This window comes from Phyllostomus discolor, chromosome 3, assembly GCF_004126475.2.
Source record: "Phyllostomus discolor isolate MPI-MPIP mPhyDis1 chromosome 3, mPhyDis1.pri.v3, whole genome shotgun sequence".
Taxonomy (NCBI): Eukaryota; Metazoa; Chordata; class Mammalia; order Chiroptera; family Phyllostomidae; genus Phyllostomus; species Phyllostomus discolor.
This window is the reverse complement of record NC_040905.2, coordinates 179,000,142-179,023,602: the sequence shown is the minus strand read 5'-3', so window position 1 is coordinate 179,023,602 and position 23,461 is coordinate 179,000,142. Positions and strand designations below refer to the sequence as shown.

The following is a 23,461-nucleotide window of genomic DNA, read 5'->3' as shown; positions in this document are numbered from 1 at the left end:
CAGGTCAAATTCTTTCTAAATGTGTTTCTAGATATTTCTCCCTGTGTTTCCTTTATGTTAATCTATACCATTTGTGCACAGATAACTATGCTTCCCAGAGTGTGAGATTGTATCCTAACTATTGCTTCTTTTTAGACAGGATAATTGTCTTTTGTTGTTGTTGTGTACTCAAACATGGTGGATTAAGATCATGACTACTGCACATTTCATCTTCTCTGAGTCATCTTCAGTATATGCTTATGTTTTGCTTATTATCTGACTTAATCAAATACAATGATTGATTTGCCAGATTGTTTGTTCTTAGCTCCTCCCATCATATTTTATGTTGTGTTTTTAAAAAATCTTTTCACTGTGTGGTTTCTATGTTCCTTTTTTTTGTTTGATTTCTACTGGAGACTTGTGGTTTATTTTGTGTTTTGTTTTAATGCTTCCTTTCATAACCGACTTAAGACTATGAGTAATATGAATTTGGTATGTTTTCAACCTTATATAATTTCTTTCTTTCTCTTTCACCACGTCATTTTAACTAAATACATATTTTGTATTGTTTATCCTTCTACCTCAAACACAGCTATTTATAATCTCTTCTGCCTCTCAGAAATTAACGGATGAGGAAATGGTCCTGCATACCCTACCTTCTACCTTTTCTTTTTCTTCTTCAAGTAGCGTTCTTTCCGACCATCTCTTCTACATTGTCAGGGTATGTTTTTTAAAATTTGCCCTGAAATCAGAGTCCCTGGAGATGTTTTAGATTTTACTTCATTAAATAGAGTTAAAATATATTAGCTCTCCTTTTGCCATAACTTCTCCATCTATCATTTGTTTGGCTGACATTCTTCCTTTAGCAGTATGTTCAATAAAGCTCATGGAAACTATATTCTATGAGCATTTGCATACTTATATTTTTTATAATTTTTAAAAATTTTTTCAATTAAAGTCACTATGTGCAATAACATGGATGGAACTAGAGGAAATTGTGCTAAATGAAATGTCAGAAAGACAAATACCATATGATTTCACTTATATGTAGAACCTAAAAAACAAAATAAACGAATAAACAAAACAGAAGCAAACTCATACATTAAATTTATTTTTTAATGTGATGATTATAAACCTTTCATTTTTCTCCTTCACAGACATAACTCTGCCACTTCCCTCTTTTCCTTCCACTCCCATACTTAGGGATTCTGTTTTCCCTTAGCGCACAAAGGTCGCAAGGGGAGAACGTTGCACCCAATTTAAAACTCCCTTCGGAGCATTCAGAGGTGACAAAGAAGTGTGCCAGGCACGTTTAGTAGGGAGCCCCGGCTTGCCAGATGGCTTCCTCCCACAGCACTGCTGCTCCTTACCCGCTACAAACCCACATAGGCCAGCAAGAAAAACAAGAACATCTCAGGAAGGAACGGTCTAGCCAGTGCCCGTTAATTCACATCAACAATTGCCTAGCCCTGGCCCCTGTGGCTTAGTTGGTTGAAGCACTGTCCCATAACCAGGTTAGGGTTCCTGGTTGGGGCACATGCAGGAGTCAGTTGATTGGTGCTCCTCTCTCCCTTCCTCTCATTTTTAGCAATGAAAAAATGTCCCCAGGTGAGGATTAAAAAAAATATTTCGTAAACCCAAGACTTGAGCCAGGTTACATGAGCCAAGGTCAGGAGCAATAGGTAAACATCCAAGGCTTCTGAAACACGGCCTTTGAAAATGCACTCCTTCGAGGAAAAGCCTCTGCAGTTTGGAGGAAAACATTACAGAAAGATGGCTTTAAGATATTTGAGATTTGTAGATTTGGGAAGTAAAAATATAAATAAATAAAAAGGAGAGGAGTAATAATCTCAAACAGTTGGGAAAGATCAGATTCTAAAACAGATGTTGACTTTTAGAAGCCAAATTTTAATAACAAAGAACAGAGACTGTGAATGCCCCAGAGCAAGCAAGCAAGTAACAAACTAAACCAGAAAATTAACATAAAAGTCAAAGAGCTCTTACTGTGTGTGGTGCCACAGGCAAGTCCTGAATCCTGCATTCACCTATAACAGTGTACAGGGCCTCAAAACATTAAGTCTGCATTTCAACCCAGGTATGACCATGGAACCCAAGCATCTTATCACAAGGGAACACCTATTAATACAGATAATTTATCAACATTCCAAAAAGCAGTCATCCTAAGGTTTATGTTGAGCCACTCCCTACAATCTCTTTATATTGCATTTTGGAATTTTAAGTTACTCTTTGAGGTGGTTGCTCTACTCTAATCTCATTCCTTGTTCAGAGAAATGGCCACAGAAAGATTAGATCACTTGAAGAAGCTCAGAAAAGCAACAGAAATTAAAGATGTATTCCTGACACCTTTATTTAGACACCTAAGGCTTAGAATATTAGAACGTGAGGTAACACTCTTGGAGAAATAGAGAAAGCAGTCCTGTACCATTTGGTCTCTAGATTGCTGAGACGCTATTTCAGCTGCTGCTATAATCAGATTAGCAGCCTCTAGGACTATCTGTTCTAGTCATTCAAAAGGAGTATCAAGCATTTCTATGCCTGGGTGCATGGTATTCAGCAGAGAACAGGGGACAAAGTTCCTGACTTCTTAGCCCAACAGGCCAGTGGGTAAAATATATAGACTTACACAGTTCCAAGTCCAACTGACATCACATTCCCATTTTTGTCATGGATACTGGGACTTTGACATCCATGACAATATTTAAGACATCACTCCTTCTCAGAATGTACCATGTTGACTGCTCTAGGAAGATTGTTTTTTTAAAAAAAATTTTTAATAGTTTATTTTTATTGTATTATTTCCATTACCATTTGTCCCCCTTATACCCATCTCTCCCCCACAATCACCACACTGTTGTCCATGTCCATGAGTCCTTTTTCCTTTTTGCTTAATCCCTTCACCCCTAAACCCCCACCCCAGAACTCTCAGCCTGCTCTCCATCTACCAGTCTATACCCATGTTGCTTATTAGCTCAGTTTGTTGTTTAGGTTCCACGTATGAGTGAAATCATATGGTACTTGTCTTTCTCTGACTGGTTTACTTCACTTAGCACAGCATTGATGGACCTGGAAAACATTAGGAAGATGGGTTTGAAGGTGGGAAGAGGTGTGCAAATGATGATAGATAGATAGATAATAGATAGATAATACATGCATACATAATAAAATAAGCAACTTTGACCACCAATCTAAATCTATTCTAATGGTATAAAGCAAGGGTGTCAAATTCATTTCCACCAGAGGCCACATCAGCCTCATGGTTGCCTTCAAAGGGCCGAATGTAATTTTAGGACTCTATAAATGTAATACTACTCCTTAACTATGGGCACGGAGCTTGCCGCTGCCACCAGATAGAAACAAGATGGAGAACTGGATTTGGCTCATAGACCTTGTATTTGACACCTGCGATATAAAGCCTTCCAGCCAAGGTATATTATCAAATACCTCATAGAACTTACTGTGAAGTCTCAAGTGCTAAAACCAGTTAAAGATCTTTATAGCAACTCCTCAGGCTTCATGTCCACATCGCATTGGCCTGCTGAGCCATTTCCATCTTCCATAAGCCTACATGATCTATGTCCCACCAACCATCAGGATGAAAGCCTCCCTGGGGTGTAGGCTGCCATTCTTGCCCTAGTCCTCAAGCCCAGCTGTATCCACTCAGCAAGGCCATTCATACACTCAGAGCAACGCCAGGCCACAGCACTTTCTATAGAGAAGGTAGAAGAAAGGCTTTCCTGTCACAGTGATGCTGAGTCTGTGGCAGGGGAATCCTGGCCACAAAAACTGAGAGATGGGAGTCACACTGTGAAATCAGGGCCATGGTGGTGGGGAGAGACTGAATGAGTGGAGCAGACATGGTTGGGAGAAAAGAGAATGTCAAACTCGCCACGGAGACATGACATGTCCACTAATGCCAGAGGGCTGCACTCATGTTGTTTAAGGACAGAGCCTATTTGAAATCAGTCTGTAGGGTGGGCCTGGAAAAATTCTGGCTTGAGACATGACCTCCAAAGCCCAAATATGGTTCAAAAGTGGCCACAAGCATTTCTGGAAATGTGCACCACCTCTATCATTTCTGCCCTTGTCTTTTACATCTAGAATTCAAATGAAGCTTTCTTGATCAAAAGGGATCTTAATCTGTAAGTGTACTACTATGTTTTTAGATATTCTCAAAGCCAAAGGACTTTGGCCCAAAGGATAAACTCTACGGGCTAGGCAGGATGTGGCCTGAGGTTGAACAGCCTGAGCTCAGATCCCATCTCAGCTCTTTCTGGTTGTGCAACCTGAGTTAAATAAGTTACTTACTTTGCCTTAGTTTCCTGGTCTGTAAAAGGAGAGATCACAATACCCAACTCACAGGCCTCTTAGGATCAAATATAAAACTTTTAAAGGATTTAACCCAGTGAGTATGTATCAGGCCAGGTGCAAATAAAAGTAAACCCCAACAGGGACAAGAGAGAACCTTGTTTCCTGCAGCTGAAAGTCAGGAAGCAGGCAGTACAGAGCTGGAGTGAGAGAACTGCCCATGGCTTCCAGGGACCCCGACTCCCCACTCTGATGTCACTGGGATGGGGCCCTTGCGTTTTTGGTCCAGGTGGAACCCTCCACAGCAGAAAAGACCAAAGAGATAAAGTACCTGCCAGTCATCTCCCCTGGAGCCTCCCTGAGTCACCCCACACAGGGCACCCCTTCTATTTACATTTCATTGGCCAGAATTTACTGAATCAGGGGTCTAGGAAATGTAGCCTTTATTCTGGGTGGCCATGTGTTCAGCTAAACCTCTATAGAAGGGGACATCACAGATAGATGGAAGAGGAGTGATTTCAACAATCTCCTATATTCTAGAAATGATATGGTTTAGAAACTAAATGAAAAGGAGAAAATTTTTTAAAAGGGCCTCTATCCATTTATACCCTCTGTAACACCCACTGTGGATCTGTAGTTGCTTGAGCAGCTGGGAAGTGCAACATCAAAAAGAAAACCCCAGGCACAAGATACTCCTGTCTCAGGGCCTGCCCTTCAGAGGAGAGAAGCTCTATCCGGGATCACCAGCCTCAGGACTCCAGCAACTAACTTGAATTTGAGGAATTAAAAGTGGCATGCTGTCAACTGTTTAGAAATATTCACACACAACACCCACAGTGTTGTTACTCATTCAGCAGAGTGGCAGGCTTGCACTCAGAACACAGGCATGCCTGCAGGAGTTCAGGGGAGGGCTCAGGTACCTAGTACTCTGAATTGCTCAGTAGGCAGGGAAAAACAATAAGAATAATTACCGGCAGCCTATTACAGGCCCACTGACTCCAATTTGAAAGGAAGCAGAGAATCCTATGTCTTAAGGGTCATTTTTCAGGGTCTAATCAACACACACACCACAACCCCATTATTTCTGTTGGAAATCCTCAAATAGGAGGCATTGTTCTTCCTGAAAACACTAAAAAGCCAAGGTGTAAAATAATCCCATTACATGTTGCCAAATACATTCAGATGTACCTTTGTCATCCTTCATGCTCACTCTGCCCCACTCCCCACCCCACCCCACCCCTGCCCCCTACACACATGCATACACACCCCTTCCTCTTTGTTTAACTTTAAAAAGCCAGGTTACATCCTTAAGTTCTATCAGGAAGCTTCTGATTCTGCCACCAGGTGGCAGGAAGAATCAGCACCAAGAAGCTAAAGTTCCTCATGGAACCAGAAAATGTCAGCATTCTGAAAGGAACCATAAGAACACCCAATGGAAACTATACTGTGTAGACAGGTGGACTGGAGCTTACAAAGATGTGACCTTCCCAGTGTCATACTGGTAATTAGGGTCCCTGAGCACCAGTCCCTTCCATTACCTGGGTCCCATTTTTCCATCAACTCGTACTGGCTATTATTTTTAATGTTTTCTTAAAGAAATTTTCAGTATCCATGAAAATAAGAATAGTACAATGAGTCCCTAAGTACTCTTCAGCCAGTTTCAGCAATTAGCAACACAGTGTCATCTTTCCATTCTATATATCCTGCCCCCCCCCGCCCCCCCGCTGCCTACCCGATCTGACAGGAAATAACACCTGGAGGTACCACATTGCTGTGCCAGTAAGTGTAACAGTAAAATCACTGTGGTTCATTGTGGCTCATTAAATCAGCAAATAACTGTTAGTGTCTGCTAAGTGCAAGGAATTATACTGAAGTAAGACATAAACAACTGTAACACAAAAGAGCATTTTGGCAAAAGACTTATGCATCAGTCTTGTGCATACTGGAAGTTAGATTTTATTCATGTTTATATACACTTGGGTTTCAGTAATTGGAAAACGCAACACAAGTTAGAATTGCAATTTATTCTAGGTCCTTGGGACCAGCCAGAGAGCGAAAGTTAACATCAAAGTCATGCGCTTGTTCTTTTCTCAAAGACAAGGTCACAACCAACAGTGCTAGGAAGGGACATTTCCTAAAAAGATATAAGGACCCACCTGACACTGTTCATCTGTCAGTTGCCTTACTTGGAATGAAGTACCACATAAAAAAGGCAAGTTGGGGTGAGGTGAGAGGAAGATTGGACCCCTCAAAAAAGGTAAAAGAGAAACAAACCAGGTGTTGGTCACATCTGAAAATAGCGCTAAGGGGTCAAGAGACACCTCCAAGAGCACACCATACTCAGTTCCTTAAAGTAAAATCGAGATAGCCTCACACAAAAAAGACATTTTCTTATTCTCATTACTACTAGAGATTGCTTTAAGCCAAACAAGACACAGTTCGACATCTCAGAAATCCAACAGCTATGAATGAAATGATCTGGCCTATGATTTCCTGTAGCTTGTTTGACTGTCTAAGCTGACAGCCTACGTGATGTGATGGCAAGGAGACTGGAAACCTTCACCCTCAGCTTCAGTCCTGCTTATTCGAAAAGCGTACGGCCCAGAGTGGGGCAACCGCCTTCCTCTCTCTCTTCCTCAAGTTGGACCACACCAATCTTTTCTAGCAGAACAAACCAAAACAAAAATCATCTGCTTCTTTATGAGCCAGGATTCACTGGTTCTTTCTTTAATCAGCTGACTCATTTAAACACCTCAGCTTTGTCAGATGAGGTGTCAGATGTATTATCCCCATATACAAAAACCTACTCAAAATGGTCAAAGACCTAAATATAAGACCTGAAACAATAAATTACATAGAAGAAAACATAGACACTAAACTTATGGGCCTTGGTTTTTTATGAATTTGACCCCAAAGGCAAGGGAAGTAAAAGCAAAAGTAAATAAATGGAACTATATCAAAATATAAAGCTTTTGCGTAGCAAAAGAAACCGCCAACAAAACAAAAAGGCAACAACAAAATGGAAGAAGATTCAAACAACAGCTCCAACAAGGAGTTCATATCCAAAATATATAAAGAACTCATATAACTCAACACCAAACAAACAAACATCCAATTAAAAAATGGGCAGAAGACCTGAACAGACATGTCTCCCAGGAATACATACAAATGGCCAAGAGAAGTATGAGGAAATGCACCACTTCACTAGCTATTAGGGAAATGCAAATGGAAACAATGAAATACCACCTCACACCTGTTAGAATGGCCATCATCAACAAGACAAGTAATAACAAGCACTGAAGAGATTGTGGAGAAAAAAGAACCCTCATTCACTGCTGGTGAAAATGTAAACTTGTATAGCCAGTATGGAAAACAGTATGGAGATTCCTTAAAAAATTAAAAATAGAGTTACCATGTGACCCATCAACCCCTCTTCTGGGTATCTACCTGAAAAAGTTAAAAATATTTATTGGCAAAGACACATGCACTCCTATGTTTATTGCAGCATTATTCACAGTGGCTGAGACAGAGAAACAACCAAAAGGTCCTTCAATATATGATTGGATAAAGAAGATGTGGTGCACACACACACACAATGGAGTACTACTCAGCCATAAGAAAAGATGAAATATTGCTGCTTACAAAAACATGGATGGACCTTGAGAATATTATGCTAAGAGAAATAAGTCAGACTGAAAAAGTTAAGAACCATGTGATTTCACTCATATGTGGAATATAAAACTGAAATCTACAAATGAACAAGCAAACAACTCATAGACACAGACAACAGTATGGTGGTTACCAGAGGGAAGGGGGTGGGGGAGTGTAGTGGAGGGTAAAGGGGGTCAAATACATGGTGACAGAAGATGATTTGACTTTGGGTGGTGGGCATGCAATGTACTAGACAGATCATGTGTCATAGAAATATACGCTTGAAACTTAAATAATCTTATTAACCAATGTCATCCCAATACATTTAATAAAAAGAAAGATGGCTTTTAGGCACCATTCTGAAAGCACATTTATTTTGTTGGCTCTGAAATTTTACTTTTCCAACCTGTACTTTGTTTCTAGAATGAAGAAGACATTCATGAAAACCAGAACACACCAGGAAACAACTCCTTCCGTAGCAGAGCTGTGCAAAACAGAGAACATGCCAACACCAAACAGGTACGGCTAGAGATCGTTGAGTGAGTTTATCGCCATGGTAACCACAGTGCAACAGGCACTTGAGAGCTACGGGGACAGAAAGCATGGCACTCAGCGAGCACTCAGAAGAATGAGTTAAATGGTAATTAGACTACGTAAGGCAGAGTCATGAAGAAAACATGCATGCCTGAACAATGTTTTTGTGTTTATACACCTGTCCTTAGACTTAGTTCTCTGATAGGGAGAGTGTGCAGGGTTCTCCGACACGCCATTGCTGCAGATTGCAAGCTCCGTCCTGGGCAGAAAACACTAGCTTAAACAAAAGCATTTCAATTTTAAGGTAAATGAGGCAGTGAGAAAGGTTCTAAGATATGGCTCTAAGACAGTGTCCATCAGGCCCGAGGGCTCCTCAGTGACTCCTAAGTTACACAGCAGGCTGAAGCACTCCACCACGACGCCACTTTTATTTCTTTTATGTATTGAATTCTGGGCAGGCTCTCATTTGAAGAAAGCCTTCTGCTCTTAAAAAGTGAGCAAATTCTCCATGTCAATCATCTTTCTTTTTATTTTATCTTATTTTTATTTTTTCAGAAATTCTGGGTGCCCATTTATTGAGGGGAGAGTTATTCTCATGATAAAAAGCATAACTTGTTTAAAGGTGAAAAATAATTCTGGGAAATTATTGCCTCAAAATTCAGAAGACAAAAAAGTAACGTGTCATTTCAGGAAAATTAGTGCCTAAAATCTCATAATAATGGGATTTTCCTCTTAATGGAAGTACATGCGTGTGGTACTCATACTGGGATCATGCTACACATATTATTACTGTCTATTTCATTTACTATATTGTAAAAAGCATTCATTTCACCAAATACTATTCAACAACAACAAAAAAAGAAAACAAGACTTCTGCCCACACAAAACCTGCACATGGATGTTTATAGTAGCTTTACTCACAATCACCAAAACTTGGAAGCAATCAATATGTCTTTCAGTAGGTGAACGGTTTAGTGGACTGTGGTCCATCCAGACAATGGAATATTTATCCTTCTGCACTAGAAACAAATGACTTGTCAAATCATGAAAAGACATAGGGGAAAATTAAATACACATTAGTAAGTGAAAGAAGCCAACTGAAATGGCTTCATAGTGCATGACTGCAACTATGTGACCTTCTAGAAAAGGGAAACTGTGGAGACAGCAAAAAGTGGTTTCCCCAACCACTGTCAAAAAACAGTGGTTGCCAAGAGAGGAGGGAAGATGACTAGTCAGGCACAAAGGATTTGTAAGGAAGTAGAACTATTCAGTATGAAACTAGAATGGTTGATACACGTTATTAAACACTTCTCCAAACCCACAGAATGTAAAGCACTGTTAAACAAAAACCTTCACTGCCAAGGGATTCTTCTGAAAGAAGGGGTTTATTGAGCCACGGGCTAGCCCCCAAAAGGAGCCTGTCCTGGGGCTTGCAGACCAAACCACTGACAGCTGAGCTAGATGGACGAGACAATGTGACTGCCATCCTGAGGGGGCTGAGTGGGGCTCTTTTACACAGTGAATTTGGGGAAGAAAGATGAAAGTTGTTTTAAAAGAATGTGCACTGGCTATAGAGAAGAGGGGAGGAGAAGGTGAAGCAAAGAAAACTCTGGAACAGGAGCATAGTCCATAAGGAAGAAGTGTTCCCTGCTGGCAGGTAGATCGCAGGCAAGGTCAGCTCTTCTCTTCAGATAAGAGCCGGAATAGTGCCTGACAGTTGATCCAAAGTTTCGACCCATTCAGGAATGTGAACTGCCCTTTGTTGATTTCTGCCCTTGACGCTGTTAACTGTTTAACTTCTTATCTCTTCTTCCCGCTGTCCAGCCTGCTATAATTTAATTTAGAGCATCTCAGAATTTTTCTCCGTTGACACCAAAAGTGAACCCTAATGTAAACTATGGACTTTGTAGCTTGATTGATTATAACAAAAGCACCACTCTGGTGAGAGAAATCAATAATGGGGGAGGCGATGGAGGGAAGGGGGCAGGGAGTGTATGGGAAATCTCTGTACCTTCCCTGCTATTTTCCTGTGAACCTATAACTGTTCTAAAAAGTCTCTTTAAAAACTGTTTCACAAAAAAAAATATATCAGAAACAAAAATTACACACTCTACTGTTGTAAACAGGAATGTGAGTTCTGAGAAGTAGCTGTTGGATTTGGTAACAGCGGTCCTTGAGGGGCCTCGGCAGAAACCAGCTCAGTACAAGCTGCTCCCAGAGGGCTGAGCGAGCAGGATGTGAGGGGGTGGTCACTAAAGGGAAAGGCAGCTCTTTCTAGAGGCCTGGCTGTGAAGGAAGGGAAGGAAGGTAGATGTCCCACAACTGTGGGATCGGGAAGACTTGTTGTTGGTGTTGTTATTTTGTGTTATTTTGTTTTAAAGACAGAAAAGGGTTGGGGAAGCAGGGAAGAAAACAATAGTGATGCTTGACATTCCATAGATAGTAGGTAAGTTGGGGCAATTTCACTGTAAAAATAATTATAATCATTTCAATTGAATACTTACCGAAATCAACATTGGCCAAGCTGTGTTAGATGGGAAGAAAACGAATACGGGTCATCTCTGCTCAGGTCCCCACCACCCGTAGCTTGGACTCCGCTGGTCTTTTCTGCAGTTGGCCTCACCCTTCCTAGTTCCTGGGGCCCAGCCCTGGAACGACGGTGCTCTGAGTCAGGAGGACAGGTCAGTTTGGCATTGAAGGACTCCATGATCCTTGTGGACCCTTTCAGCTCAGAGACATGCTAATGACTTATTTCTATGAGTACTATCGAAGTGAAAAGAACCAATGGCCACATGGGATATGACAGAAAACAGACGCTGAGATCTGGCCTTATATCTCCTAGAGCATGTTCAAAACCACTCCATACCTACATACTTCCCACCTTCCCTCACCATTGCTTATGATAGCATTTTAGACATTACTGCAGAAAGGAAGGAGACAGGAAATCCTCTACACCATCCTGGGAACAGGATGGGTTATAGATATTGAGCTCAAATGGTACCTTGAGAGATTAACCATGAAAAGCTGACCCAGGTATGTGCATACTTCACTCATTAACTAGAGCAAGGTCTAGTTGAGGAAGGGAAATATTTCCCTTTAGCCCAACTGATCGAAGGAGCCTAGTTCCCAAGGAGAAGTTTATCAGCTTCTGAAGATGCTGAGCTAGTGTTCATACCTGCAGACCAAGCCTTGGGCTGCCAGGAATATAAAACCAGCCTTGGTCTCCATCCTTTGGAAACCAGGGCTAGCTGAGTATGCAGGGGAGTTTGTGCAGACTCTAGTATCAACTTCATTTGGCACTTTCCTGAAACAGAGCTGGAGTTGAATGATTACAGTAGCCACAGGAGATGTGAATGCAGAGATAAGAATGAGTCTGTTCTCTAAAGATAAGAAGAAAATACCAACATCTCCTTCAGAAGAAAATGGAGAGAAAAGTGTGATTCTGGATCACACATTGCACACGTGTGTGTGTCTGTGTGTGTCAGGGAGGAAAATGTCTAATAGGAGCTGTCTTCTCTATGATAACTTAAAAGAACATTTTGAAAGTTGTTTGCCAAGCAAAGGAGATCAGGGTCTATTATGCTCAGGATTCTCATCATTGTGTCTCTGCTTCAATGTCTGATTTTCAGGATGAAGAGCAGGTCAGCATTGAGCGGAATTCTCTCAGAAATGAAGATGAGGAGGATGATCAAGAGATGCATCTGAAAGGGTACAGGCTTAAACTAGAGAATAAACACACCTACCTCCTAAACAAATGGTTTTGCTCCTTTGTTTATCCTCACCTAATTTTTATTTTAAACATCTATTATTATTTATTAGAGATGGTCACCACCACCCATCCTTTTTCCTCACTACCCACCCAACCATTTTCAGAAAAAGTAATGGAGCTCTACAATAATCAGCTGGCAAATTCAAATTGCTGATGTCCTGGGAACCCAATACCCAGGACACTCTTTCAATTACAGGTGTAAATTACCAACTAATTGCTCCAGTACACACAAAAATAGTTACTTTATCTTCTCAATGTCAATCGACAAGCAATTGGTTTCTCAAAGCCCAATCTATCCACTATTACCTTAAGGTATCCTGAAGGTATTCCAAGTCTTTATCACCTCTTGAGGTAGGAGAAGCAAATTGTATTAATTTTTTTTTGATTAAGAAAGTGAAGCTCAGAGAAGTCACTTTATTCAAGGTTAGTCAACTAGAGAGTAAGGAAGCTAACTGAAAATTTCAGCTTCTGATTCCTAGTCTAAGATCATCTGGTACTCTATCATAACACTAAAATATGTGTCAGTTTTCTAAATTCCTATTTAAATTTCATTTAAATTCCCAAGTCTATGGGGGACTTGGTGTTTATTATCGGCGGATATCTCCGGAGGTGGTCAGAATTGAGATAGAAAGATCTTGTCACAGAGACACCATCGAGAAATATTTACCACCTTGGAAAGCTGAGCTTAGTTCCATCCTTCCTCACACTTCCTGCATCTCTGACCCTGGGGCTTGGAGAGTCTCCTGGGTGGTCAGAGGTGCTCAGCTGTCACAGACGTTAATGGGACAGAACAGGCATGGGGCGGTGGGAAGTGGTTCAGCCCAGATAACAGATGGCAGAAGCCTCCTTTTCTAGCTACTTTATTGTATGCAGTGGCAATGTGCTCTAATGGACTACACACACTCCCTGCAATTAAAAAATCTGATAAATCCGGCCTAAAGTAGATGGATGTTCCCTGTTAAATTTTGTCTTTCACCACTGCTGCTTTTTAACGTGATATCCACAACTGAAGATAATGTGTTATCCTCAATTAGACAATAAAAACTTAGTCTTTACTACACTTCTATTACCTCAACATCTTCTAGAACAGGATTTCTGATTCTCAGTGCACACATTCACACACATACATAGTGACAGAAGTTTCATGAAATAATACCTATCATCACTACACGTGGTCTACTCTGACATGTCCAGTTTCTCTAAGTGATGGTTATCATTCCCAGTCCACTAATGGGTCCAAACCCACAGCTATAAAACACTGTTTCAGAAAAGCAATATACACTCCCAGCTTATTTATCTAGTAATTCAACAAATGCCTGTCCAAGGTGCTGGCGCTATAGGGCTCACAAAGCTCTGTTCTCCAGGAAGTCAGTCAGATCAAGGCGTCATAACAAAACAATAAAAAGACGGTACACATAAAGTGCAGAAGAACGCCTCTGTCTGCGGATATGCAAGAAGGCTTTGTAGAAGGGAAGAACTTGAGCTGTGCCCTGAAACTTGAAGGGGGCTGAGATTTGGACATGTGGGCATGACTGGTGGAAGGAAGGGAACTGGAGGCGCTAACCAGGGGGAGGGAGGTCCCAGCAGGAGCTGAGTCCTTTGAGATCCTAGTAGTTGGAATCTTCTATGTGGACAAGAAGTAGTTGTTTTCTAAATGTTATCCAGTGGCCTGGAAGTGGCAATAGTTAAATGTGCAAGTAAATTCCTTCCACCTGCCCTCCAGTGGGAGGCGAGGCCTCCATTAGATGTGGCATTGAGGAAAGAGGCACCGCAGGGAAGCCAGAATTCAGAGCAGGTGTAGAGGGACCAGGAGCATCTCAGGAGGAGTAGAGGACAGTGGCTGTGGGTCTGCCCTGTGGCACCCCCAGTCTTACTCGCTGGTGGTCATGATCTTCCCGAAGAAGTGATCACATGCACACATCGCTCACACACTGCCCACCACCCTGTAATAAAGCCCTGAACATGAACAAAGACACACCAACAATTCTAGAACTTTCCGAGGAAGCTAATGACAACCTACTGGTTAAAGCTCTCAAATTGACAAAATCCAACTTCATATTTCAAGCACCCAGTGAAGTCTGTCAGCTTCCCACTAAAAAGTGTGGTGAGCCAAGAACAGGGAACCACCACCTTACTCGAACTCTAGAACAAGAGGGATGAAAGTTCATTGGACATTTTTAAAAAATCAATATTTATTAACTCTGGCTCACAAGCTAGTGGAGGCCCTGTGAAAGACATCCTCATCCTATGTATTATTTTCAGCTTTTAGTTAGCTATCAACCTCTCCCACTCTATTTCCAGGAACAGGCTTTCTGTGTCCTGAATCTCTCAGCGCTTGGCACAACACCTGTTCGGCAAAGGTGGAGCCAAGCCATGGCTGGGTTGAGTCTACAATGCAATGAGTTTCCCACTTCCATTTTGTGGGACATATGCTTCATGAATTTGTTCGTTAGCTTGCTTTATTTACAAAGCCTCTTCTATCTGTAATATACTGGTTTGTTTCATGTTGTTGGCGTTTACTTCTGCCTGACATTTTGCTTTCATGCTGTTACAGGTGTCTGGCAAGGAACTACGCTACAGCCTGTGCTTTTTGTAGGAAACACAAAACAACCATTCGACGCATCACCTGGGGCATCCTATTAGCAGGTAAATAACAAAAGGGGATGGGATGCCAGTGTCTCTTTTTGAGGGTCCCCCAAATATTACACCGAGCTTTCTGTAGAAGGAAAATAAATCCTCCTTTCCTCTGGACCTCATGAATCATCCAGAGAGGCAGAGAAGTAAATCAGGAAGGCCCTGAATTGCAGGTCTCAGCTCAGAGTACCTATCCGGATTGTCTCCTCGTCTGGTTGATTTAGGTCACCCACCCTGTGCCATTGTTATTGCAATGTGGATTTGAAAGTTGGTAAAGAAAATCCAAGTAACTGGACAGGTAGTAATCACCATGACGTGGAGATCTAATTGCAGGAAGAAATACAAGCAATTGATAAATACTTTATGTAAATACAATGCTGGGAGTAGCCTAGGGAGGTGTAGTCCACTCCTCTTGCCTGAAGGCAGAAATGTACTGTCTACAGTTGACCCTTGAACAAAGCAGGTGTTACCAGCACCAACACCCTGCGCTCCCCACCACACATAGTCAAAAACCCACAGATAAGCTTTGGCTCCCCAAAAACTTTACTAACAGTGTATTGTCCACCCAAAGCCTTACCAATAACATAGTCAATTAACACATATTTGTATATTGTATGTGTTATATACTGCATAATTACAATAACGTAAGCTAGAGGAGAGAAAATGCTACTACGAAGAGAATCTACATTTCTAGTATTTATTTTTAAAAATCCACAGATAGCCTGGCTGGCATAGCTCAGTGGATTGAGCTCGGGCTGCGAACCAAAGTGTTGCAGGTTCGATTCCCAGTCAGGACACATGCCTGGGTTGCAGGCCATGACCTCCAGCAACCACACATTCATGTTTCTCTCTCTCTCTCTCTTTCTCCCTCCCTTCCCTCTCTAAAAATAAATAAATACAAAAAAAAAATCCACAGATAAATGGACCCACGCAGTTCAAACCTGTGTTGTTCAAGCATCAATAGCACACAGAAGAACTGGTTTTTTTATATTCTCCCTCCAAAGCAAAGAAATCCACCCATTTTAAAGAATACTCCTGTCTATAAAACATGAACCCTACCACCCAAATCCACAGAAATTAACCCAAGATTCTACACCTTCAAAGGCAGTAGTTTTGCTGGTGCTCACACAGCCATAACAGGGAATAGCAGGATTTTAAGTTTTCTCTGTGCTGGCCCATCTAGTATTTTGCAGGCCGTACATCAAAACCACACATCTCTGCCCTCATAGTACAAAAGTGAACAGACACACATGGCTGTGTCCCCATTAGAATTTATTTATACAATGCAAATACATGTATACAAATACAGCTGTACTTGCTACCTTCAAAAACAAGGGGCAGGCCAAATTTGCCTTACAAACAAAACCATGTTTGCTGACCATTAAAGGAAACCTTGTTGTTCTTATCCTAGCATCTCCTCTTCAAAAGCAGCCTCCTTGTTCACCACCCCCACCGCTTTCCTTTCCAGATTCTGTGGCACTTAGAGATGGTTGATATAGAGATCTTCCTTCTCAAGCTTAGGTCAAACCTGAGCTGCAAACCAGGAGAATCAGTACCTCTTTGCCAATGGTTGCTTCACCATCTGGGCTTTCACCGACAGAAGTTCACCTGCTGAGTCTAGACACCTGCTAGACACCAGAAAAAGGTGGTTAGTACCAAGTGAGGGGCCTAGTGGTCAGCAGCAAAATTCAAGAACTCAGAACATTTTATAACCTAGCACCCTGTCCTCCTAGCATTCATGGTGAATCTGTTAGGGACTTAAAATCAGAGGAGCCACTAGTCCCATTAAGAAAAGCAAGAGCGCCCTGACCGTGCGGTTCAGTGGGTCGGGCGTCATCCCAGTCAGGGCACAAGCCTGGATTGCATGGCCAGGTCCCGGATAGGAGGAACATGTAAGAGGCAATCAATCGATGTTTCTCTCCCTGTCTTTCTCCCCCGCTTTCCCTCTCTCTATAAAATAAATAAACAAAATCTTTTAAAAAATATATCAAGAGTGTTCCTTGATTCAATGGTTTATTCATTGAACCTGTCTTTGGGTGAGCCAGATCAGGGCTGGAGGCTGGTGGCCGGCTGGTGTCAGTGATGCTCTCTGTCTGCCTTTGCTTCCTGCACAGTTTACCTGGCTATGGTGATCGCAGCCTGCGCACTAAATTTTCACAGAGCCCTTCCTCTTTTCCTGATCACTGTGGCTGCCATCTTCTTTGTGATCTGGGATTTGTTAATGGCCAAATATGAACCTCGAATTGATGAGTTCCTGTCTCCTGGCAGAAGACTTCTGGACAGCCATTGGTTCTGGCTGAAGTGGTAAATACATTTGGTTCTCTTATTACATTTGGGAGGGGTGTTAGTTTTTTCCAACACCGTTCCAAAAATTTGGTCTGAAATTCCTTCCTCACTTAGGGGATATTGCAGCTAGAAACAACCTCAGGGATAATCTGTCAAAATGTCTTCATTTTACAAAGAGGAAAGCAAGGCTCAGATAAGGCAATGGCTCATTAGAGTCGTGTTCAAATGTCCCTATAAACTACCTTAATTTCAAGTGCTACTAAACGGCAAAATGTCCAAAACATGGGACCATTCTACTTGGGAGGTGACTTCCTGCTCTGGCCTCCTTGGGAGGAAGAACCTGTAAAGTACTAAAAGCAACGTTTTCCTGTAAGACCTTGTGTCCTGCAGGTGACCACTCAGAGCTTTCCCCTCTGCCTCTGTCTGTGGCACCTCCTCTCCCTCAGCGATCCTCCAGGTGGGTAGGATCCAGGACTGGTTTTTCCCAGCATGGCCCACATGGGATCTACTGGGAAACTTCACACAGCCTTAGCCTAGTAAACCAGGACTGTGCAATGCCAGCACAGCACCCTTTCTGGGTCTGCCAGCCAAGCCATGAACCAGGCTCATTATACCTCCCAGATTCCCCAGGGAGTCAGAACCACGTCTCAAATCCAGCTTAGTTCTCTGAGCCTCAGGTAAGTTGCCTCAACTGCAGAGAACACATTTCAAGTTCTCCCTTAAAAAGTAACCCCTCACTCGTCTCCCAAAACAGAGGTAAGGGCTCCCAGTAGCTCTTTCAAAGCAATAGCCAGATTTCTTTCTCCAAACATCTTTTCTCCTGACTTCTGTGTATATCCTTGAACCAGCCAAGAGCCCAACTGTTGTGAAGTGAGAAAAACACATTGCTTAATTTTCTGGCTATCTGCCTTTATAGCCACAACCAAAGAGGATCTGATGCAATCTGTAGAAGCACGACTTCTTGGCGCCAGGCTTTGTTACTCTTGTTAATATTTTTTTGCTTATTAGTTGAAGCCTGATTGCAGTTTTCAAGTTAGCCCAGCAAATGACGCCAAGGCCTCTTTTCCGGTTCTCTTAGGGTGATTTGGGGTTCCCTGATCCTGGCAATTATCTTATGGCTGTCCCTTGACACCGCCAAACTGGGCCAACGGCAGCTGGTGTCCTTCGGGGGGCTCATCATGTACATTATTCTGCTATTTCTATTTTCCAAGTACCCAACCAAAGTAAGTACAAAATCAACCTCTTTTTTTTTAGGAGGGGGGGGGGGGAGTTCCCTCTTATTTCTCATGTATAAATTGTTCAAATTAATGAGTGTGGGATGATGTAACTGTGATTCAATATTTGTCCCACCTTGCTATGATATTTTAAGTGCCTAGGGTGCCCTTCCTTCCGGAACTTTCATTGTACAGTTACTCTCTCACTTTTCACTCTCAGTAATTTTCCAGTTGCACAACCAGGGAGATGTTCTCTCCTGTCAAGTCCAATTGCTGCCCAAGTACCCACCTCCCACTGGGAAACACAAATACAAAGTACAAAGAAAACTCATCCATTTTTGATCCAGATTTCCGCAGACTGGCAAATAATCTAATGTTCTACCACTGGATTCCACAGTTTATCAAATTTCCATTTGCAATTTAGGCTGTTTCACTCTAAAACTTTGTTCTTAAACAGCTTTGTTCACATGGAATTCAATTCTCATTCTTATTCTGTCAGCTGGTAACCCATTAAATGGGCAAGAATTCTGAGACATTGAAGCTTTCGTGTATGACTCATGCAGCACACTCTGGAAGACTTACTGGCTGAAAGGGTGACCCAAGGAATAAAAAAGTCACCTACTATTGATCTCTATTCTTTGCCTTGTTCTGGTGAATGTCTCCACTGTACTCTATGTCTCTGATCCCACAGTTCTTTGCAGGACACTCATCTCTGCACTGAAAATGAAAGCAGGTGATTGTCCATTACTGCTGCACTCTCTGGGTCTGCATTAGAGTTAATTGGTGCCTTTCACAGTGAAATGGGAGCCCCTCAACATAGTGGAATTTCACTTAATTCACTTACAAATCATCAGATCAACAAACCTTGAGCGCACAGAGAAGTCATGTTCTGTTTTCCATTTTTCAGGTAAAGGAAATAGTGGCATGTATCTAATAGGAAATGCTCAGCTAGAAAGGCCAGGTCCTTCCTCCTGTAATGGCCCTTTGAAGCTCATTCTTGCGTCTGAGTTATGTTATCGTGACACAACAGTTACATGCTCTCCCAGGACTGGAGGTTTCAAACGTAGGATTAGCAGGAAGGAATGCAACTCTGAGCTGTTTGAGTATAATTCCATCAAGGGATTCTCTACTCGTGACCGCTTTGGCCAACCACAGAAGGGAGATCACGGGCTGCCTGGCAGAAAATAGTGATCTTTTTGGCATTGTTGCTGAGTTTAGCATTCATTTTCTAATAAATATATATATCCTCTTTCTGTATAGGTTAACTGGAGGCCTGTCTTTTGGGGACTTGGGCTACAGTTTCTTCTTGGGCTCTTAATACTAAGGACTGAGCCAGGATTCATGGCCTTTGATTGGTTGGGCAAACAAGTTCAGGTAAGTTGGGTTCAAATGAATACCCTGCTTTTATAATGCTTTTAACATTTGGATATAATTCTTAAGATGTATCAGAAACAGGTTTATTTGTCTGTATTAGTTGACCAAATTTTAATTCTGTAGCATGAGTTAGATAAATAATTTTGTTTATGCAAGTATGTTAATCCATCTAGTTTATTAATACTATGGGTGTCCCTTACCCATATCATCCACTACATCCCACCCTATCCCGATTGCCCCCTGTATTCTGCCCAATGGGTGTCACACTTTTACAATGATTCCACAGATAGAGAAGGAAGAGGCTTTCTTTGCATCTAGTGGTAACTAGTGCCACCTATGTGCCACCTGTGATGTGCTGGAGCAACCAACCACGCCTGGCTCACTCTTGAGCACTCTGGAGTCAGACCAAATGTCAGAAATGACAGAATATCTGTATGCACGGATAGTTCAAAAATACACTTTTATGTCATCCAGGAGTGGGAGAAAGCTGAGAAAATTAATTTTCCAAGTCTATGCAGCAAATTCCCTGGGTCCCCACCCTCTGCAGAGCCTGGTAGGTCCTGTGCATGGTAACAGCTGCCTCAGTGGTTGTAATCTTTTACTCAAAGAGTGATCTTCTCTTTTCCTTTCTTCAACTCAGACATTTTTGGGGTACACTGATGCTGGTGCTTCGTTTGTCTTTGGTCAGAAATACACAGACCACTTCTTTGCATTTAAGGTAAAGCCAAAAACCAGGTATATACCTGTTAGGCATGTATTATTAGGTGAATAGCATATTATTACCCTTTTTCATTTACAACTGCATATGAAGCTAGTGGAGTGCAAACATTTTACTTTGTTACTATGGTATTAAAGGAAACATCAGAGGAAGTCAGAAATATTTAAAAAAAAATCATTTGGCAGGGGGCTGGTAGCATTGCCTGAGATACTTATGAAAGTTACATGGGGTAATAGTATCTGAGATTTCAGGGGAAAGAACATTAGGCGCCTGGCAGTGAATAGGGCCAACGTGGGTGGCAGCTCTGTGCTCAGGAAACCCCTCCGTGTCAAGCACACTAGGACAGCCGTTCACCCACCTCACCTCCGTTCTTCCTGAGCCAGCCCCATGCTAAATCTTCCACAACCTTCCTTGAGCACAGCCTTTGCCTAGGCAGGCCTGGAGGCCTTCTCACAGCCGAAGGAGGAATGTTATTCTATAGAAGAGAGGCAAACTGGCGCCGTGCACAGGCCTTCCCCTCCCAAGGCTCCCACAAGCCCCAGGAAGCTCACCTTCCTCTGGGGAAATCCCTATAAATACTTGCTGAGTCAGAAAGATGCAAGCGGCTTTTCCTTCAGTACTTTTTTTTTTTGTATGTTGTTGTTCCTACACTTCTATATTGTTTGCTCACTTAGAGATTCCAAATTTACCTCCAAAGTACTCCAAAATCAGTTAGGCCAACTGTTCATGGTGAATCTTTTTTTAAATTGCTAATTTTTTAAACTGTTGAGTTCATGCTTTGGTGCTGCAATAACTAAGCCAGCTCTGAAAGGTCAAGTATGTATAAATTGAGATTGAAATACCTTCATATCATGAATTTAATTCACAACTAGAAAAATAAAGTCACGAGGAAGAAGTAACTTGATGCCCAGACTGTCTGAGTGTCTTCAGAACGTGTCCCCCGGGGCAGCAGCTTCTATCCTTTCTGCCAAAGTGAATCCCTGTGGGAACATTGGAGGGATGAGCTCCTCCAGCTCCCTGAAGCTTTCAGGAAGGTTCTGCCTGCCCATTAGAGGCAATAAAAGCACATGAGTGAGCTCTCAATAATGCACAGGATGTCTTTTAATATATATTATTAATAGATTTTTCTAAATTAGATCTTGTACAAATTGTCTTTGGTCATTTGGTGCCTCTGGTGGCGGCCCTCCCTGACCATTTAGCTGGGGAGCAGAGGGTGTGGAGGGGTGCAGTGGGGAAGGGGTACGGAGGGCCACAGACCGCAGCTCTGCTGCTAGAGGCTGCTCCCTGTAGACACGCAGGCTGCGTGGAAGGTACCCAAAGAGTATCAGGAAAATAGGATCTGGAAAAAGTCAACATTTTGTTGACACAGAAGTTAACTAGTTTATCCAGTTTAATCATTTTAGTGATTCAAATATCTGTAAGTAAAATCATTATCACTTTAAAAGCTAAATGAACGAGTGCATACTCCCTCAGAGGCACGGTGTGTGAGCGCCGACCGCGCTCTGTCTGATTCGGGCAGCCACCACGAATGAGAATCAAAGGCTGCTCACCCAGGTTACTCTGCTAGCAAGCAGTGGCACCCATGATGGTTTCATATCGGAGCAAGAATATCTGCCAGTAGCCTTCTGTCTGTTGATCTAGTTATTAGAATTCCCCCAAACCTTCATTCCTTCTCTGAGACACTAAAGTAAGAAGAGCTCATCATAGCAGAGAAAATAATGTCAAGTTGCCTATGAAATATACTCGAGCTTACCCAGAGCAAACTAGACTAAGAGGCAGTCCGTGGGGAAGCTGCCTAATAAACCCATGTCTTAGTTCAAGGGGAGTTTCTAGTCTTGTTATGTCTCAGAGGGGGACGGGTCAGAGGGAGGGCAGAAAGGGGACTGATGAAAACTTACTCATAGTACTGGGACGAGCACTAACCGGCCATCACTTTCATCCCCACCCACCGCCAGATCCTGCCCATCGTGGTTTTCTTCAGCACTGTAATGTCCATGCTCTACTACCTCGGACTGATGCAGTGGGTCGTTAGAAAGGTACTGGGACTACAAAGGATCGGGTGACAGCTGTATAGCTGCATTGTTTCAGGGACCAAGTCTTACATGCCTTTTATCCAAGTTTTTCCAAGTACTTTCCTCTTTGTACCAAGATCCACCACTGCCACCCCAGTTATTAAAAATGCCCTAAGTCCCACATGCTTCCATAGAGGGAATTTCATCTCAGGGACTTCTATTAGCAATTCCTTCTTTAAGCCAAAGACTTGACTCCCATAGGTCAGACGCCTGCCAGGGAAAGCTGTCCGCCCGGTGCCTTACACAGAGTCACTCTGTGAGAGGAGGCCACAAATGTGGGCGCTCCTGGTCTAGGAGTAGCTAGAGAATCAAAGCAAAAAGGGGGAAAGGGAACACTGGTTGTTTTTATTTTTCCTCCTAGGGGAGTTTTACAAACATATGAAAATTTTTTTAAGTCTGGAAAGTTAATCTCATTCCTGCTGCCCCAGAAACTGTCAGTTTTATACTCTATATGTTAGAGCAAAAAAGCTAGGAAATTTCCAACCTAGTGTGAATGCACATGAGCGTGAGGTGGTACACACAGGGCCTGGGCACAGCCACAGTCCTCCTTGGACCCCTGTAAGTAAACAAAAGGGATCAAGAACGAGAGAACTGGAACACCAGCAGAATTCAGAATTCCAGCAAGAGTGCCAGGGCCCATAATTAATTAATTGTCGATTTAAACATTCAGAATTACTGTGCTCATGTCTAGACAGAAAATGCAATTGGAAGTCCTCATCCTGAGGTAGGCCCCACAGGCTCTGGTTGGAAGGACCCGTACAAAAGTGAGACCATAAGCTGTGTTCGCTTAAGTAGAAAAGGCCAAACCTCAACTACATGGCATTACTTAATAACTGGGTGATCTTTAACAAAACAACTTAACTATTCTGTGCCTCAGTTTCCTCTTCTATAAAATGGGCATAAT

At 42.3% G+C, this 23,461-nt stretch overlaps 1 protein-coding gene across 1 annotated transcript in view; it reads left to right on the top strand.

Annotated features, from left to right (window-relative positions):
- Window positions 1-23,461, top strand: part of SLC28A3 (solute carrier family 28 member 3) — a 52,027-nt gene that overhangs the window by 15,291 nt on the left and 13,275 nt on the right. Inside the window, exons 2-9 of the mRNA XM_028504493.2 lie at window positions 8,380-8,475; window positions 12,120-12,199; window positions 14,814-14,905; window positions 17,008-17,197; window positions 18,258-18,402; window positions 19,654-19,767; window positions 20,408-20,485; window positions 22,441-22,521. Of these exons, the coding sequence (XP_028360294.1) occupies window positions 8,380-8,475; window positions 12,120-12,199; window positions 14,814-14,905; window positions 17,008-17,197; window positions 18,258-18,402; window positions 19,654-19,767; window positions 20,408-20,485; window positions 22,441-22,521 (876 nt within the window). The remainder of the gene's footprint in view (window positions 1-8,379; window positions 8,476-12,119; window positions 12,200-14,813; window positions 14,906-17,007; window positions 17,198-18,257; window positions 18,403-19,653; window positions 19,768-20,407; window positions 20,486-22,440; window positions 22,522-23,461) is intronic.